The 19,179-nt window shown below is 42.7% G+C and overlaps 1 protein-coding gene across 2 annotated transcripts in view; it reads right to left on the reverse strand.

Annotated features, from left to right (window-relative positions):
• Positions 1-10,569: 10,569 nt before the first annotated feature.
• MOSPD2 (motile sperm domain containing 2) overlaps positions 10,570-19,179 on the reverse strand; it is a 79,051-nt gene continuing 70,441 nt past the window's right edge. Inside the window, exons 15-16 of one of the 2 annotated variants that reach the window (XR_012898649.2) lie at positions 13,586-14,672; positions 10,570-10,914 (exon numbers count right to left, since the gene is read on the reverse strand). Coding sequence is in view for 1 of the 2 variants with exons in the window: in XM_075914515.2 (XP_075770630.2) it covers positions 14,616-14,672 (57 nt within the window). In the remaining variant the exon portion in view is untranslated. Of the gene's footprint in view, positions 10,915-13,453; positions 14,673-19,179 lie in introns of those variants that run through there. The other variant, XM_075914515.2, reaches the window with a different exon arrangement.

The following is a 19,179-nucleotide window of genomic DNA, read 5'->3' on the forward strand; positions in this document are numbered from 1 at the left end:
CCCCTGAGTAAGGGGCATCAAATTGTGAGGTTGGTATTGTGAGGGTGTCGCACCCCATGACAGGGGCTCGCCCCGTGACACCAACAAAGGTGAACCTAAAGGTAGGTGGAATGCCTTTGCACAGCGTAACACACCATTTGCCAGTACAACTTGATGCTATGTCGACGCAATCCGCTGGCACAAGTAGCTGAGTGTGAACACCCTATGCCAAAATAGTTTTGTCAATGGCATTATGCTAGCAGAACTTTACAGATTTTGCTACAACTAGTACAATTTCTAGTGTAGGCACAACTTTATTAACTGGTTTGTAAATGAAAGTTTGAAAAGAGCACAAGTTTGCATCTGAAAAACAGTTTGTAATAACTCTTTCAGGGTGTCTTACACCACAACCATTTGTTAACAGTCTCCATTTAGGCTTTCAGTTTGATCTTGGACAAAAACGAGGGTTGGGCTTTGTACTAATAACGAGAATACTTAAACTTGCAATAATTTAATTTCAAAATGAAACATCATAATCTGCTGACTAGTCACAATATATACATTGCTAAGTATGATTTGAATGTAGAAAATGGTAATGAGGGTCACCTGAGTATTTTCTGGGGCCAGATTCTTGGTCAGGAACTAGGCCTGCATTGTACTTAACACAAATGAGCTTTGATCCTGACTAGAAACACTAGGTGCTATCAGAATGTTAATTAAAAATAATAATAGTAGCAACCCCGTTCACTGACTCACTGACTTCTCACCTAAATACTCAACTTTGAACCTGCAATTCAGCATAGGGAAGTAGGTCAGGCCACATAAATGTATTCAGTTACGTCATCTCAACCACAGACAAAGCTTTTTGAATGCAGTGAAATTAAATAAAATCGTCTGTAATAGTCATGCAATTTCGCCTCTTCTATGGCCACTTTTACATACTGTACTGAACTGGGATCGTGTCAATCAACATGACATTATGGGGATGTCCTAATGGCTCTCATGTACAATTGTGCAGGTGTCCCAAACTATGCAATTCCCTGCACTCTTACTGGATGGACATGAACTGTAATTTGTTTGTTTATACTCAAAGAATTCCTTTCAATTTAGTTGTTCAACATGAGATAAAACTAAACTACAGCACAGTTACTTTGGGGAGAAAAGCTGCCTCAGAGGTCACACAGAGGGAGGGAATGGAAGGGGAGTGGGCTTATCATTCAAGGGAAAAGCAAAATAGTCTGTACCTTTAAAAAAAGATTCTCATCTAGTAATTTGGAGCCATTCCAATTGCTGGGTTTTTGTTTCATCATAATTGTCTTATTTTTGTTTTTATAGTTTTCCTTCATTTACAAGTTCAATACTTAAGTAAAGCTACTTTCAGTGCAATAATCACCTGATGGTGCTTCTTACTACCTCAGTAAGAGTAATCTGTGCTGCTGTTAAAAACCTGGATCTCAGAATTTATTCAGCCTAAATCTCAGTGTTGTGTGGTTCGGTTTTTAGATATGAGAGGAGCCAGTAAAAATACCTCAGATAAACTCTTGTTAATTTTATCGTGCACAGAATAGTAAAGGAAAGCAGTGCAAAGTTACACAGATCTATTTCAATACATGGAATAGTTAGCATAGACAATATAATAACATCTTTACCCAAGGCCGGCCCACAACATTTTGGCACCTCAGGTGGGGAGCTCAAATGATGCCCCCATTCTTTCCCCTGCTTGGGCCAAAACTTTGAAAGATCTCAATTCTGCCTTCTTCCTATTCTACTCCTCTCATGGCACTCCACCATCTTTCTGCATCTAGAGCAGAGAGAATACACATGCACCAGCAGCAGACACCATTTTCTACACTCTGGGTCCTAGTGGCTCCCCCCCTCCCCCCCGCACAGTCTGGCACCTGAGGCAGCTGCCTCATGGTGAGGCCAGCCACGCCTTTACCTAGGACAATACACAAACTACTCAATTATAAGAATATGAATATACATATACTTATTCCTATGAATCACACACACACACAGTTCCAATGCTGTTACCCTTATGATTATCAGACGGGAGGTCATGGCCTCTTTCATTCCCCATGCGCAGAGGCATCCACAATGCATTGGGCAGTAGGAACTGGTTCACCTTCTTGTTGCAGTGAGTAAGGTAGAGGGGACATCTTACTCAATCCCTCCCACTGATTAGATCTTCTATCCCTATATTTATATGAGACTGGGTTGGTCTAGTAATATCTACCAATTAATTACATTTTGTGTAAGATATCATTATGCCAATATCTAGAATACATTTTGCTTGCCAAAATTTTGCAAAAGCACTTAATTCATAGCTCTTCGTCTGTCTCTGGAATTTCTCTCTTATCAAAAGAATGGGATGTACTAGTACCAGGTTGTTTCTTGTCTTTTTGACCTGGTCTTGCCATCCTGTACAAGTTATGCATAATTGGGCAAGCACTTCGGACTTTCCCCCACCGTTTTTAGCCTGGTCTGTGTGCATGCAATCGTGCTGCCCAGACTTGAATCAGGCCTAGGGTGGCTTGTTAGAGATCCATACTTTGGACAAGGCCAGGACGAGGCTGAGCACTGCAGACAAAATATTTTTGGACAAGGGAGGTCCATCCAGGTTCCCCTACAATCAGTTATCACAGAAATACATGTTTACATGGTATCCTTTTTACAGAGTACAACCACTGGTCCAAACCTGCAGCTCAGAGACAAAATTCAGTGGGTCTACGGCTACACTACGTGTTTTGCCGGAATAGGCAATGCAAATGAAGCACAGGTTAGTATTTTCTCATGCTTAATATGCATAATTTCTTCCAGTCCATTTTTGCACAAGGGGTTTTTGTGCAAAAACAAGCAGTGTGGACATTTCCTTTTTGTGCAAAAACCTCTTTTTGCACAAGATCCTTGTGCCTCTCCCCAAGAGTCCAGAAAAAGAGACAGATAAAATACACAGCTGTGCAATTAAACTCAGCTCACAGCTTGCCTGCATTCTTCAGCCTTTTGCAATGAGACCAAAATACAATAGACACTCTTGTATTCTGACTGAAGTGGAACAACAGTTAAGGGACAAACGGAGAGATTCTGCAGATGTGCTATCAATGGCCCAGTGATGTAGACACTGGTACCAAGTGTAGTGCTTACTATCATGAGCAGTCCCACTGAAATACCTCTCCTCCCCTCCTCAATGAAGGTTTATTCCGTTATGTGGCAATCACTGTCTGCTCTCCTCAGACCAATGAATCATATCAGTGAGGATTTGTTAGCAAGTCACATACAATGCCAGTGTTAAATACTCACATTAGTAACAGACCAGAAATTAATTTAGGAGAGGTATGCATAAAAAAGCAACACAATGCCTTTGATAAAAGCTTACCACACAAAGGTTAATTTTTACAGTAATTTGATATTAGTCCCCATCAGCTACAGCAAGTTATTTTACTAAAAACAATCAAATAACTTTGTTAATATTCCACTTTGTTCTCTGCTGAGGATAAATACATTTCTGCCATAATGGGGAGCTTAAGTTCACATCATTCCATGCTTTATAATGCTGTGCCAAGATACAGTGACATGGCCAACAGCTGTGCAACTGAGGCAGATGATTTGTTTTCATTCAGTTGAAAGGTATGTATGGGGGTGCGGGTGGAGGAAGATTTCTGAAATAAAGTACCTTGTGTAGTCTACTTTTTCTTCACCTGTTACTTTCAGGGGTTGTAAATTTCTATGCTTTCCAGAATCTTCTGAAATAAGGTTTCAAATCTCAAACATTTCTCTTACTCAGGGAAATATCCCCTTTCTCTAAATATATTCCAGATCCACCAGGTGCATTGCCAGCAGAATGCTGGGCTTTATGGATGATAAAGATCCAGTACCTGGCCATATATTTGTGTGTGTCTTGTGGGGGAAGAGGGTGCTCGTAACACAAGAAGGTCTAAATATGTCTCTCAGGAAGGAAGAATTGTCTTAGACAGAGTTAAGGATAAGTTCTGTTCTGAAAGCCAGTTATGGATAAGCAGCATTGGCTTACACAAAGGATCCACTCCTGGGTACAGATTCTGTGCTGTGCTTTCAAAAGAAGCAACATGAAGGGCGCAAGCCAGGAGAGTGGGGGGAGGGGAGGAGTTCTTTGTCACTTCTGTATCTCATGGAGTCTGTGCTGCTATCTGTGTAAGGTATTTGTATGGCCCTTCCACTGTAGTATCTGAGCACTACACTCAAAACAGCCCCATAAGATAGCAGTACTCTAATCCTCATTTTAGAGATGTGTATCTCAGATTTAGGGAGGTGCATGTGGCACACAACCTTTTGGTTGATTATAGATTAAAATACATTGGATTAATTTTAGTCATTGGATTTAGTGTGCAGGTGTTGGATGGTGTCGTGACCTGTGATATACAAGAGATCAGACTAGCCTTAAACTCTGACTTGCCCAAATTCACACAGGAGGTCTATGATAGAACAAGGACATGTCCTGAAGTCTCCCAAGTCTTAAGCTATGGCTTAAACACGGGATCATTCACCCTCCCTAGTGAAGGGTTGTTTTCCTGAACCTGGTATAGCCCCCATTACTAGTAAGAATAGGCCTGGGGAGGAAACCACTTCAGAGCATAGTGTGAGGAGTTGGATCACAGAAATCCCTTTGGGTGCTGAAAAAGCCACTAATTCCAGCGTTCCTGGCCTCTGGGGCTCCCCACCACCCTTTCCTGTTGGGCCAGAAGCTCTGCTCTTTCCCAGCCAAGGCACAGAGTTGGGGTAACCACCCCCTTTGCACAGCAACACAGACCTTGAACTGGTTCAGCTCCAGGAGGGCTCAGCTGTAGGGTCATTTGCAGTACCAAGAATGAAACCCCTAAAAGGGACCCAAACCCCAAATAAATCCATCTTATTCGGTGTAAAAGCTTTATATGGAGAAAGCTCATAAAGTCAGCCTACTTTATCAATGAAAGAGGGAGATTCACAGTAGTTGCTCTCTCTCCTGCCCATGGTAACTATCATTGATCCTGGGCTTGATAAAAACACTTTTGTTAAGTATAAAAAGTAGGATTTCAGTGATTGCAAGTGAAAACAGACAGATCAAAGTAAGGTACAAAGTTAAAATAAACAAAAGATGCTTAGCTATTTCTAAGCCACTAAGACAATTGTCATATGCAAATTCTTACCTTAAACAGTTTTTTCCCCTTCAGGTAAAATGTTGCAAGTCAGAGCTGATCTTTACTCTGGATTGGGTCTACAGTTTTCCCCAGTGTTCTTTAGAGTCCTTTGTTTTCATTTGTATCCTCTTAAGGTAGGCGAGGCAGTTTCAAAGACCAGATGAAGGCAAAGAGCTGATTGTTTTCCATTCTTTATAGACTTTTTCCCAGGGCAGGAAACCTTTGTTCAGTCTTCCTCCTGTTATGGAAAAGTATGAGATTCAAAATTGATTCCAGTACCAGGTGGCAGAATCACATTTTTCTAGGACCAACCACAATTTGGGCTTACACGACAAACAAGACCATTGGTTTGAGTCGTTGCATTCCTAAAGTGTCAAATGGCCCTCACTCTCACATTCAGAATTAATACCAGATTCCCACTTCATACTTCTGCTTTCACAAACAAGAATGATACATGCACAAAAATAGGCTAATCCTATTCAGCAGATTGCAATTTTCAAATTGATGTTACATGATGCATTTTGGATAAAGCATCTTCAAGTTATACCTATTTATGTTCATAAGCCAATTTTCATTAAGTGAATGGGGCCCCCATTACACATAATATATGATAATCTTACAGATACTAAGCACTATACAAGAACAGAGCTTTATTGTATTAACTATAAAAATTCAGTCTAAATCCTTTATCTATGGAAAATTGTTTTACCCCAGATTTACTATTTTCTTAAAATCAAGAATATTTTGGGCCCATGGCAGAAGTTTTCCAACATAATAGCCAAAGGTTGCTATATGATTTAAGAGAAATTAGAAATGAAATCCCCTATCCTAGATTTCCTAGCTCATCCCCAGCTCAGAGCAAGATTATTTCACTCTGTGGTACCTATTGGACAATTGACACAGTGACTGGAATGCCTGTGAAACAGTACATTATGAGACCAGTTCCATGATACAGGAATATTAGCACCACAACTCAAACCAGATAGTTAATGTTACTAAATTAAAATAATTAGGCCTATCTCTTGAAAGGGAAGCAGGACATATTACAGAATGCATGACTATAAGCACCTAAATTAGTCTCATGTAGCTGAAGATAATTCTTATCAGCAGCTGGCTTTCATTCATTATAATATCTCATCACATGAAAAAGGTGCTTTTTAAATAAGAGATTATTTTACATTTCATATGATACCACTTGTTCCTCATAGGAAAATAAAGAGATGCATGCTAAACTGAGATTTAGCAATGGTACCACATTATTATAGAGCAGCAACATTATAAACTCTTCTTGAGGTTTCCGACTTAAAGCTACTTTATCTTGAATACCTGCTTGCCTACATTAAACCCTCTTGTAATATTCTTACCTTATGAAACAACTTCCATTTATTACTCAAAATGTATAGGAGTGATTATATTTTCTATGGCAAACCAAAGTTGGTAAAACATATATCAAGAATACTGTTCAGATTGCCACTTCAGATGATTCCTTAAAGCTTACTCAAAATCACAAGACCTCTAATTAAATTACTTTATTCACCCCATCTGGAGTATATGTAATTCTCATTAACCTTCATGGTACTCATGCGTATGCTTCAAAGGACAAATAACCCACAGCTCATAAGGTGAGCACTTTCTTTGCAAGGTTAGCACATAATTGCATATTCTAAAATGTTCCTGAAAATGGAATTGTTTTCACCTAAATTACTGGAAATTTTGTATAGCAATTATGCATCCAGAGTGAGCTGATGGTGTCCATTACCTGAATATTGCACAATAACTCAAGTAGAAAGTTCTACAAGAGTCTTTGGTGAGTAAAATAGGTCATAAAGACATTGAAGGGTTTGTTTAATTGTGTATAATTACCTGCAGATTCTCTCCACTAGGCATTATCTTGGGCAAATGTCTTTCTCCACAGGGTTTGGGAAGAGTGATATATGAAATACTTGCTTTCCATTTGCATAAAAAAGAGCTCATTTCAACCAGTGCCAAAGCACTCAAATATCATGAGAGACTTGAACCCTGTCATAATACATTTCAGAATTTTTCAGCACCACAGCAGTGATGCACTTGGCTGGAAACCGGAGGCAAATGATAAAATATTGCTATATTTATATGCATTCCACAAAGCTGGCCCATATGCTATTTGGTCTCCTTTTGACTCGTTTAAAAATAGGATCTTAGGAGGAGACATGCTGGTGAAAATTACTACTGCCATCTGTCACTTTCTCATGAACGAGTATTTGGCTACACCACCCACCTACCCAACCTCCATTTTGAACCATAAGTTTATTATTTTGTTTTCATGTACAAGTAAATCTTTCTGGCACAGATCATTAATAGATGGAGCTGTTCTGGCACACCATGAACTTACATGAAAAATTCTCTTCACTCATTTCTTTTAAGGAGAAATGCAGCAGTTTTAGATCCAGTGGTTACAGAGCTAGCCTTTAATGCAGGAGACCCAAGTTCAAGTCCTCTTCTGCCACAGACTTATGTACCCTTGCACAAGTCACTTAGGACTTGTCCAGATAGCACAGCAATGCAGCGTGCAGATGTGCAATTTTTAAAGTGCACCAATGCTTTCCCCCTAACTGATCTGTGCACATCCTGCTGATACACACTAAAAGTTCCCAGAAGGGCTTTAATGAAGAGAAGTTTGCAGTACTGTATTAATGCACCCTAGAGAACTTCTTGTGTGTGCTAGCAGAGTCTGGGCCAGTTAGTGCATAAGACATTGGTGCACTGTAGAAATCACACTTCTATAGTACACATTGCAAGGCCATTTAGACAGCACTCTGTCTCTGGCACAGATGCTCAAAAATATTTAGGTTCCATTGGTTGATTTCAATAAGAGTTAGGAGCCTAAATACCCTTGATAAGATGTATCTCTGCTCCCCCTCATACTTCCGTACCTTACGGGATGTTGTGAGGTTAATAGATCAAAAGAATGTGGAGTGCTCAGATACTCTGGTGATAAGGACCATATAAGTATTACGGATAGAGCGGTATGGGGATTAAGGCTGCCATCCCAGACTAAACAACTGGGACATCCGAGATGATCCTGAGTCCATAAAATTGGATGGCTCTTTGTATACTGGCTCCTTGCTAAAATAAAGCCAAAGCATGTGTATTACTCACATTCTGAAGAGACTGCACAAACATGACTAAGTCCCTTAGACTTCTCACACCCTCACACTTGCTCTTCAACATGGAACTGAGTTTCTCCACTAATTTTCAGTCCCTTGGCTTCTCTTCCACCAGAAGTCCTCCAAACAAAATGAGATATGCTCCTACTCTCAAGCCTCTCTATTCCTTCTCTATAACCCTTCAAAGAATGCAGATGCACTCCTCTAAACATGTGGACAGTTTCATGTGCATACTCACTTCACAGGATGACCAACACTGCTTCCAATATGTAGGCCCACTTTATGCTCCGTGCTTGTTCTTTCAAGTTCATAGCTCTGGCTGTGCACCATGTTCCCACCACTGGAACCTGGGGCAGAGGGAAGCAGGTCATGTAAGGATTATAAGGTAAGTGGAGGAGAGGGAAACAGAGCCAGAGATAAGACTCAATTAAGCCATGAGTCCACACCCAGCTCTACTTTTGAGTGGTCATGAACAGTGTTACCTTCTCTAATTTTTTCCATCCATGGGCAGAATTCATTTTTTTTATGTGCACCAAGGCACATGCGGATGTGCATCACCAGCAGAAACACATGGGGCTACATCTAGACTGGCATGATTTTCCGCAAATGCTTTTAACGGAAAAGTTTTCCGTTAAAAGCATTTGTGAAAAAGAGCGTCTAGATTGGCACAGACACTTTTCTGCAAAAGCACTTTTTGCGGAAAAGCGTCCGTGCCAATCTAGATGCACTTTTGCGCAAAAAAGCCCTGATCGCCGTTTTCGCAATTGGGACTTTTTTGCGCAAAACAGTTTTTAGCTGTCTACACTGGCCCTCTTGTGCAAAAGCTTTTGTGCAAAAGGAATTTTGCCCGAACAGGAGCAGCATAGTATTTCCGCAAGAAGCACTGATTTCTTACATGAGATCGTCAGTGTTCTTGTGGAAATTCAAGCGGCCAGTGTAGACAGCTGGCAAGTTTTTCCGCAAAAGCAGCTGCCAGTCTTCCCAGTCTAGACACAGCCATGCTGTCGACTGGGGGCAACTTTGGGCACTCTGCTAATTAGCTGGATGGCACCTGAATCTCTACTGGGTGGCCATTCAAGTGCTCAGCTTACAGGGAACACTGGTCATGAATCCTTGTTCTGAAACATCCATGTGGGGATTAAGCTATTTTCTTAGGTGTTACTTTCAGTTGTCTTGGTTTTTGGTTGAAAAGTTGCAGTCTGCAGAAAATACTCATGTCCTTCATTTTCCTTGAACCAAATTATTTAGAATCTAGTCTTTCTTTTTTCCTTCCAAAACCTCCTCTCAGTAAGCCTTCCTGAAAATAATGCCTTCTTGATTACAAGATTATATCATCACATACCCCATCTCTTTGTAGAGTTCTTTGCATCTTCTACACTTTGCAAAACCGGATGATTTCATATAACTTCAATAAATTGGGAAGCCCCTTACACATCACTATTTGCTGTCTCACACCCTGCAGTCCATGCAAATCATCACATTAATTATTCAAAACAATTTAACGAGGCACCTGGGGAGAAATAAAAAAGGTCATTTTCTAACATCTCCAGTTCGCATGGGTGTTTTTACTTCTGAGGATCTGAAACTGGTTAACCTGATAAAAGCCAAAAAGTGCTATGGGAGAGGGAGCCAAGCTAAGCCAGAGATAGCTCTCTTTAGAAAGGGAGATTTCTTTTCAGCCCTAGTAAAGAGGCGCTGAAAGATCTAGTCATTTACAACTGTGATGCTGCATTGTACTGGTGTGTGTGGAAGGGTTTAGAGTAGAATATAAAGTGTACATTAAAAAAAAATGGGTCTGAGCAGTTCCTGGGGCAGCAGAGGACCAGGGACAGAGCGTTAGTCCATCAGTTAACAATGCCTTCCCACACTCAGTACACCCCTGGCATGAGAAGAACGGTAGGAAGGTACCTCTGAGTCAGACCACTTGCTGGGGCTTCTCCTGGGATGATACAATTTACACCCCTCCACCCTCTTTCCCAGGGTTGTGCCTAAAATTACAATCTAGCTCACAGTAGATCTAGCACAGTTTTGTCATTTATACTGTTGACCAACAAGCATGGACCCGTACACTTGCACAGCATCCCAGGAATAAGGATCCGTATTTACAGCTCCCCTTTGCAGAATCATATCCTTAGATGTGTAAACTCTTCAAGGCAGGTACCACACCTTTTCCCAGTGCTTTGAACACCACTGAACACTGTTGGCATGCTATCAGAAAAGTAACAGATGTGCTTTAAACTTGCATATAATGAGAATTTCTTTGGTCAATGGTTTTCATGCATATGAACATGCACAAAGAAGCATTATGGCATGGGAATTATAGTCATGCACAGGTGCCAGAGGGTTAAGCATCAATCTGTATGTGCTAATTGTACTAGATTCATGGGACATCTGCGGTGTTTGTACAGATTTGCTTTTCCTTTTAGCAATTTACCAATTGTACCGTGCTAGAAAAAGAAAGGAAAACGTAAGTTCTGTTTGTGTTTCTTTCACATGCTACCTCTGTCATCTGTATTTATGTAAATGATGTTCCTCATTTCCGACATTTTCCCCAAGGCTGGAGAACAAGTGTTCAGCGCTGGCTCCAAGCTGTCAAAAATGAAACTGCTTGGAAGTGATTGTAGTGGAGACAGGAACTGAGGAAACACATGGAAGTTATTTAAAAAAATGAAATGCACAATTTGTTAGCATGCCTCATGCTTTAATCATACGATCTTAATTCAGTTTTCTTTATGAAAGGATAGAATCACAGTAGACTAGAACTGAAAGGGACCTTGAGAGGTCATCGAGTCCAGCTCCCTGCCCTCCCGGATGGTTAATATAGTGGAAATTGGACTAAGACTCATAGGATTGGAACTCTGCTAGACTTCCTGGTTGGCACTGCAAGTCCTTGGTACCTGAACCAAAGCCCAAAGGGAGTCTGTCCTGAGCCCGCACCTTCACCTGATCCCAAGCTCTACAGAGCTCTAACCCAGCAGAGCCAGAGACACTTCTGTTGGGTGTGTGAGGGGGTAATGATGCTGTGCAGGACATGCTCTCCATTCTCCCTCTCGAGGAAGCTTGCCCAATGCTCACCCTGGATAAGGAAATGGATGGAATCTTAGTCCTTGGCTTCTCATGCATTCTCATGGGCTGAATCGCATGGCTACTTTGTCATACACACAAGGACTAGGGGGAGTCAGGCACAAGTAACCTAAGATTTAAATGGAAGCCTCCAGAGGTAATCACACTATCCTACCGAACTATCTACCCTTTCTAGCAAAACAGACCCTATCTCTAGGATTGTAGCAAGGAGAAAACAGCATCTATACACTCATTCTATATAAAAAGTCCGCGTTTACATACACACCCAAACAACCTTAATTGTTAGCACAGATTTGTCCAAGCAAGACTCAGAGCTAAGAGAAAAGAGACATTGTGAATCATGTTTTTGAAAAAACTTAAACAACAAATAGTCTTGCAGCACCTTAGAAACTAACAAAACATGCAGATGACATCATGAGCTTTCATGGGCACAACCATCTACATGTTTTGTTAGTATCTAAGGTGCTGCAAGAGTATTCATTGTTTTTTTAAGTGTTTTCAGTTACAGACTAACTCTGCTACCCCTCTGAATGGTTTTTGAAAGACAGCCCTGGAATATCATTGGAAACATGCTATGGCCCTTGTTCCACCACAGGTTTGCAACTGAGAGTAACCTCTGTATTTTGTGATCTTTGGTGTACGGTGTCCAGCTTGCCTGGGTGGCAAGATAGCCCTCTGGGACATTCCAATCTGTCTGTGACTCCATGTTCAGACTGTTATAATGCCTGAGGAATTCCTACTTGTTACTTTGCTGGTGAAATTTAACTAAAGAATCCATACCCACTTTGGGATTTTTATGCTGCTTCTTAACAGTCTGCCCTGAGAATGGTATTCTCACTTGTGAGCCACTCCAGATAGCGTGACAGACAATATATAGTTTTGACTGGAGGCAGAACCTCTGTATAATACTTTGCTAGCCAAACAAAAACAAAACATGAGTTGACAGTAAAATTAGGAATAAAAGTTTTATTGCTGACTAAAGAACATGACCAGACAGGCATAGATATTATAGGCAAGAGCCTGCAGAGGCATTCCTTTTTATATAAACGCAACACACAACTCCCAACACAATGTTAAGGCTTCACAGCTGATGTGACTGTATGCAGAACAAACACAATAAACAAAATCAAGAGATGTTAAGTGGTACAGAAAACAGAACTGACTGCCCCTCAGGCAGCAGCTGTATTTTGTCACCTCTCGGTACCAATTCCAAAGCTTCATAGCATCCGTGCAGGGCAAGCAAGATTGAGCTCTCTATACAGGACATGTTCCTGGTGAGGAATCCTGATATTTTAGTTCTTGATGCAAGGGAGAAAATGGAGGCAGGTGTATCGGACTACTCTGAGCTCCAAGAGGTTTATGGGTAGTGACATTTCTGCAGAGAACCATAGTCTCTCAGTGGTATGGTGCATTGTGTGTGCCTCCCTCCAACCTAGGAGGGAAGTGTCTGTAATAATTATAACAGGGGGAGACTCCTGTACAAATGCAACTCTGGAGCATAGGTTGTGTGGAAGGATCCACCAAGTGAGAGTCTTTGACTTGGGTGGATATGGATAAAAGTCTGTTGAGGCTATGCACATTTCATAGCCTATCTATTGTGGTCATCCAACCCTGGAGGCAGTGCATATACAAGTGTGCATTCTTGTCCATAAAATTGCAAGGGGCCACATGGCTAGAAGCTAAAGGCACTCGTAGACAGTGACCTGTGAACTATTCTCCAACTTGGTAACCAGCAGGGGAATGCTGAAGTCAGTGTCCCCCTGTACACCATCTCTGTCAAACAGGTGTCAGGGAGAAGAACACACACAGCAGAGCTACTACTCCAGTCTGAAGTATGGTGAGTGACAGACGAGTGCCTCTTAAAGAGGCAGTGCACTGTTTCTAAGATTTTTCCAGCAGCCAGCACTCACTTTCTCTCTCACACTGACGCTCCATTCATACACCCTATCTGTTCAGATCGGGGAAGGGGAGACAACGGAGCAGGAGAGCTCTGATACCATCTTAAAGAGAAAGCTCATGGTGTCTCAAACTTACCCAGCAACAGCGAGCGCACAGAAACTCTCTCACACCCTCTGTGCCACACACACACACACACACACACACTTTCCCAGTCTCTGTCTCTCTCTCACACACACATATGCACACTCTCTCTCTTGCCCTCAGCCTCTTCTGTCTGAGGACCTGTCCATTTGGGAGGCCCAAAACTTGCCTAAGATGACTTACCAAAATTTGTGGAGTGGACACCCTGAAAAAATTATCAGCCCACCCCTGTTTGAGGGGCTAATGTGTAGTTGGCAAGAGAGCACAGCGTAGCCCTGGAATCCTTCATGGTATGGAACACCTCGTTAGTCTTAATGGCAAATAATTCTTCACTGTTGAATGGGAGGTCTTCTACAGTGGATTAGCTCACATGGCAAAGAGGATGAGTTGAATCAGGAAGCACGGTGCATAACAACTGTCATAGTGGTGACTGAACATTGAGGACAGACTTCAGTGCCATGCAGGAAATTACTGGTCTTTCAGATATTACTGCCTTATACTGTTGCCTTGTTCCCTCAGGAATGTCATTAATAAAATTAATAAAATCTGTTAATTTGCTATAATTTCTATAGCTGTATTTTGGATAATAGCGCCACAGTTTCCCACCCCGAGTTTCAGTGCGGAGGAGAGAAACTCTGAGCTCTTGGAGGAGACATATTTCCAATCAGCCCTCTTGTAGGTAGAGCGTATGGTGGTCAAGGTTTGTCAGTCTTGGCTGATCCATAATAACCCTATTGATTGGGAGTAACTTGGTTGGAGGAAACTGCCGATTGTAAGATATTGCAGTTTGTGTTGGTTCTCAGATATCTCTTCTAGAGCAACTATGAGCTCATTAGCTACCTAGTTAAACAGGTCTTGGAAACAGGTGAAGTCATCCATTGCAGTAAGGTGGCAGTGGCATTAATCCCTTCATCCAGTGAAGATGATGAGTTGGTGTAATCTGAAGAGGTGACGGTGGCACCTTCTCTGTATGTGCCAGTGCAGGTTCCCCATGTGCCTTAGTGACAGAGGAAAGATGAGATGGAGATTTGTTTCCATATCTACAGGGGGTTGTCTGCTGGTCTGATGCCTTCTGTAAGACCCCCAAAGGCTCCAATACTGCCACTGGCCAGGAAAGAGCATGGGTGGTCCCATCCAAGGGTGTCCATAGCTGGGCAGTAGGTCCCTTGCACACAAGATCTTTATCTCATTGGAGCAGAACTAATAAGAGTGTTCACTGAAGAGGAGTGTTGTGGTGAGAAGAATCCCTGTATAGCATCATCCTCATCACCTGAAAAGAGAGAAGGAATAGGGGATAATTACTGGCATGGTACTGACGGTCCCGGCAAGCTACCAATACTGAATAGAGGAGAGTCAGGGTTTGGTGAGACAAGCAGATCCATGTGGTGGGTGAACTGCAGTGCCAACATAGGTGATGGCAATATGTATTGCACCAATTGTAATGGCAGTGTAGTAGGGTCAGTTGGTACCATTTGGCATCATATCAACAGTGTCACAGACAGATGGGTAGCTGGTGCCAAGGCTGTGACAGCGATCATGTATGGCATGGGCAGATGTGGCCAAGGAGGCCCAAAGTCCTTGTTGGTGCCAGACAGTGCTGCAGTTGAAGAGGAAATCAACTTCAAGCCATAAGCCTTGGCAGTGGAATGGTGCACACCAGCAGAAGATGGAGTATGATCGGTGTTGGAGACACCCGGAGTGTCATATAAGCCAACGTGTGGTGCAACAGGCATGAACAGCACCGAATGGCTTGGACAACGCTATCAGGCAGGCTGGTATCCCTGAAGTGATTGAGCAGTTTTTCACAATTTTTTGTGATTATTGGATGTCGATGGATTCTGCCTCAAGGAGGGTTCCCAGTTTGGGTCGGAGCGATTTCTCCATTAGAATTAGCATGATCCTCAGGTCTCTGTCCTTTCATGCCCTTGCTTGGAGTTTACTGAAATGGGCACATTTTGGGGGGAATACGGGATTTTCCCAAACAACGGCCATGTTGAGAATGTCTGTCAAAGATGGGAATGGTATCTCTGCATGTAATCTCTCAGTCTGGCAAACCAGGCACAACTCAAAAATTAACAGAGGGAGAACAATGGGAGGGGAAACAAGGGTTTTTTTTGTTTGTTCTTTGCTTTGATTGCAACAGGGAGAGAAATAAATTATTTGACTAAAACAACTATGCTAAAAACTAAAATAACTTTGGGAGTAAAAAATGTGTGTGACACCACCGAGCTCCATCTGAGGCTGAGGACGGCAGAGAAAGAATCGGATTCATGTGGTGCATGAGTGCTATTGGGCACCGTGCATGTGCAGCTCAGGTGGACACTGCTGTTGAAATATTTGAGGGAAAGTGCAGGGTACACCGGCACCTAGAGAGGCACACAAAGGAAAATCTCTCAATGAACTGTCCCATTTAACAGCACATTAAAGCACTGCACAGCTATAAGTAGTAAGAGATAAGGAAAAACAAAGACCCCTTTTTCCTACATACTGCTAATTTACTTACTGCTTATTCATGTAATTATGTCCCCTAAAATGGTTTTTGGTCCAAAATTTTGCATATGCACCTGAACTTCAAAGGAAATGCTCAAAATTATCCTTCTGCAGTGTACTGTTTTAAATAATTTAGATCTCCTAGCCTAGCTATTGTGTGCTGTATGACTACTCAGCTTCAAAGGTAGGACCTTCGTACAAAATGAAGAGTTAAAAATAAATTGTGTTTCCTTAGGTAAATAAAATCACAAGAGCCTAAAGTTACAGATAACACTAACATGTACATAGTCTTTAGCTAAAACACATTCATTTAACATGCAATTTTAGGATTAGACATGTATGATGTAGTGGGCCAGAGATCAGCAGGAGAGTAGCTGATAGGGGATATAGGAGCTCTAGGATGATTAAGGCCTTATTCCTGCAGAAGAGGGAAAGGTTAGTACAAGATAATTGGAGCATGGTCCATATGAGGTAGTGGAAGCCATTGGGGAGGTGGACTATAAGGGTGTGTCTAGACTACATGCCTCCGTTGACGGAGGCATGTAGATTAGCCAGATCGGAAGAGGGAAATGAAGCCGCGATTAAAATAATCGCGGCTTCATTTAAATTTAAATGGCTGCCCCGCTCTGCCGATCAGCTGTTTGTCGGCAGATCGGGGCAGTCTGGATGCGCCGCGCCAACAAAGAAGCCTTTCTTGATCGGCACAGGTAAACCTGGTTTCACGAGGCATACCTGTGCCGATCAAGAACGGCTTCTTTGTCGGCGCGGTGCCTCCAGACTTCCCCGATCTGCCGACAAACAGCTGATCGGCAGATCGGGGCAGCCATTTAAATTTAAATGAAGCCGCGATTATTTTAATCGCAGCTTCATTTCCCTCTGCCGATCTGGCTAATCTACATGCCTCTGTCGACGGAGGCATGTAGTCTAGACACACCCTAAAGGTAAAGGAACTAGCCCATAAAAGGCCATAGCAAATCTACTCTATCAACTTACTGAAACCGTGCCATGCTTGGGAGACATGCCTGGTCACCTAGGGAACTCCATTCCAGGCAGGCAGCCCACAAAAGGAGGTGAAGATATTCCCTAAGTTAACCCCAAACCAACGAACAGAAGTCACTGATCAAGCACAACCAAGAAATAGTCTCTGTGCAGCTAGACTGTACAACAATGGTCCAGCACCATGCCATCACCTGTCCTGGGGCAAAGGTAAATCATAACGTTTTAGTATTAAAGATGATTTATTAGAACTGCTCTGTGTTCTTATAGCAATTCTTCAATAAAGGGCTGTGAGCCTACTGTAACTGGTGAAAACTGTAGTTAGCCATGATCACATTTGGCCTTTTCCAGCACTTATTTGTAAGGAGTAAAGCTAGAAAATGATGTTTACCCCATTCACTTATTGCATGTACCACTAATGAGTTCGTTAAGAGAGGAAAAGAAAAAAAAATCAGATTCTTTATGGGGAAAATGGCACTTTTTATCTGCCGTTACACAGGAGTGGAATAGTAGCAGGTGTTTATGCCATTTTAGCCTCCTTAATGGGTAGTGGCACTTTGAAGAGTGTTGACTGCAAGATATCCACATGTGGAATCACATTTCTGAAGGGATCTGGAGAGTAGCAGCTATCCTAATGAAGTCTTCAAATTGTCTGAAGCTGTCAGCAATGGAATGGGATAGAACCATAACAGCCTGGTCTGTTATGGGAATTTCAGAGGTGGCCTCCTCATGAGCCTAGTCTCTGGCTCCCCAACTGTCTCCTGTAAGGAGGCTAATCAGGGAGGTGAAAGTTGCATAACTCTCCTTACCCGATAAGACAGTACCAGTGGTTTAGTAAACTGTTGCTAATTTACGGCAAGCAGAGTGTTTGTTTCATCACCCTCTGTGATGAAATACAGGGTTGGTTTCATCACCCTCTGTGACCCGTATAACACTCCCCACTAACAAGCTAAAAGGGGATTTCTGAAGAGATATGTTGAGGAACCCCACTGGTTGGAAGTCTTGTTCAGATCACGTCACGGTGGAGGGGTGTCACCTTCTGAAAATGGTTGAAAGTCTGCAGGGCCATACACCAGTAGTTCGGAGGTGTGGGTCTCAGCACTGAAAACTGCTTGGTTCCCCTTACAGGAATAGTCTCTTGGCAGGAGAAGCAACATTCGAAGCCTGGCAAGGCAGGCTTGCTCTGCCAGGAAATCCAGTCTTCCAGAGGAAAAAGGGAGCAGAAAACAAACCAATCCTTCAGCACCTCTAAATAAAAGCTAACTACACAAGCTACCACCAACTACTAGACTAAGTATCCTAACACGAGGGAAAATTAGAAAGGCTGAGGCAAGCTCAAGGTAGATATGCAAAGGCTCCATTTCAGGTCAAGACAGAGTATATCGGGGCGGCCATGTTTTTGGCCTGAGAGCTACACATCAGGGTATGGAAATTTTATGGAGAGCTGTGAACACTCACAAAATTGGGGTTAGCATGTGGGAGGCTGTGGGGTGGGGCTGAGGAGTTTACAGTGTAAGAGGGTGCTCTAGACTGGGGCAGAGGGGTTTGGACAATGGCAGGGGGGGATCAGGGATGGGCAGGGGTATAGGTGCTCATGGGTGCAGGTTCTGTGTTGCGCCTACTTCCTCAAGCAGCTTCCAGGAGCAGTGACATGTCCCCCTTGGAGCTCCTACTCAGAGGCATGGCCAGGTGGCTCGGTACGCCGCCCTTATCCACAGTCACTGCCCCTGCGGCTCCCAAGGGCTGTGGCTGTCAGCCAAATGGAACTGCGGGGGCAACGCTTGGACCAAGGATAGCACACAAAGGATAGGCTGCCTCTATGCATAGGAGCCAGGGGAGAGGGCATACTGCTGCTTCTGGGACTTGTACAGGGCAAGGCAATCCCATCCCCAGACTCTTCTCACCAACAGGAGCTCAAAGGCCAGATTAAAACGATTGATGGGCAGGATACATCTCTCAGCCTGATTTAGATCAAATTGAGGGCAGATCAGCTCTGCACCCCTATAGCCTCAGCGTATGGCATAAGGTGGCACAGGGCATATGCACAGGCCAGATAAGCCCTTGTTTAGAAAGTAAGAAGCACATGTATGCCTGAAGTGGATGACCCAAAGGGACACTGCTCAAAGAATTGTATGTTGCGTGATCATGGAAATATAGGTACACAAAAGATACCTTCAGAGGTCACCAAGACCAGCCCTTTGTACTCAGGCGGTACCAAATAAACCTAGAATAATTTCACTTTTTGGTCTATGGTTCATTATACTCTTTGGATTACATTTATATCTTCACAT

Source organism: Pelodiscus sinensis, chromosome 1, assembly GCF_052426305.1.
Source record: "Pelodiscus sinensis isolate ZL-2025 chromosome 1, ASM5242630v1, whole genome shotgun sequence".
Taxonomy (NCBI): domain Eukaryota; kingdom Metazoa; phylum Chordata; order Testudines; family Trionychidae; genus Pelodiscus; species Pelodiscus sinensis.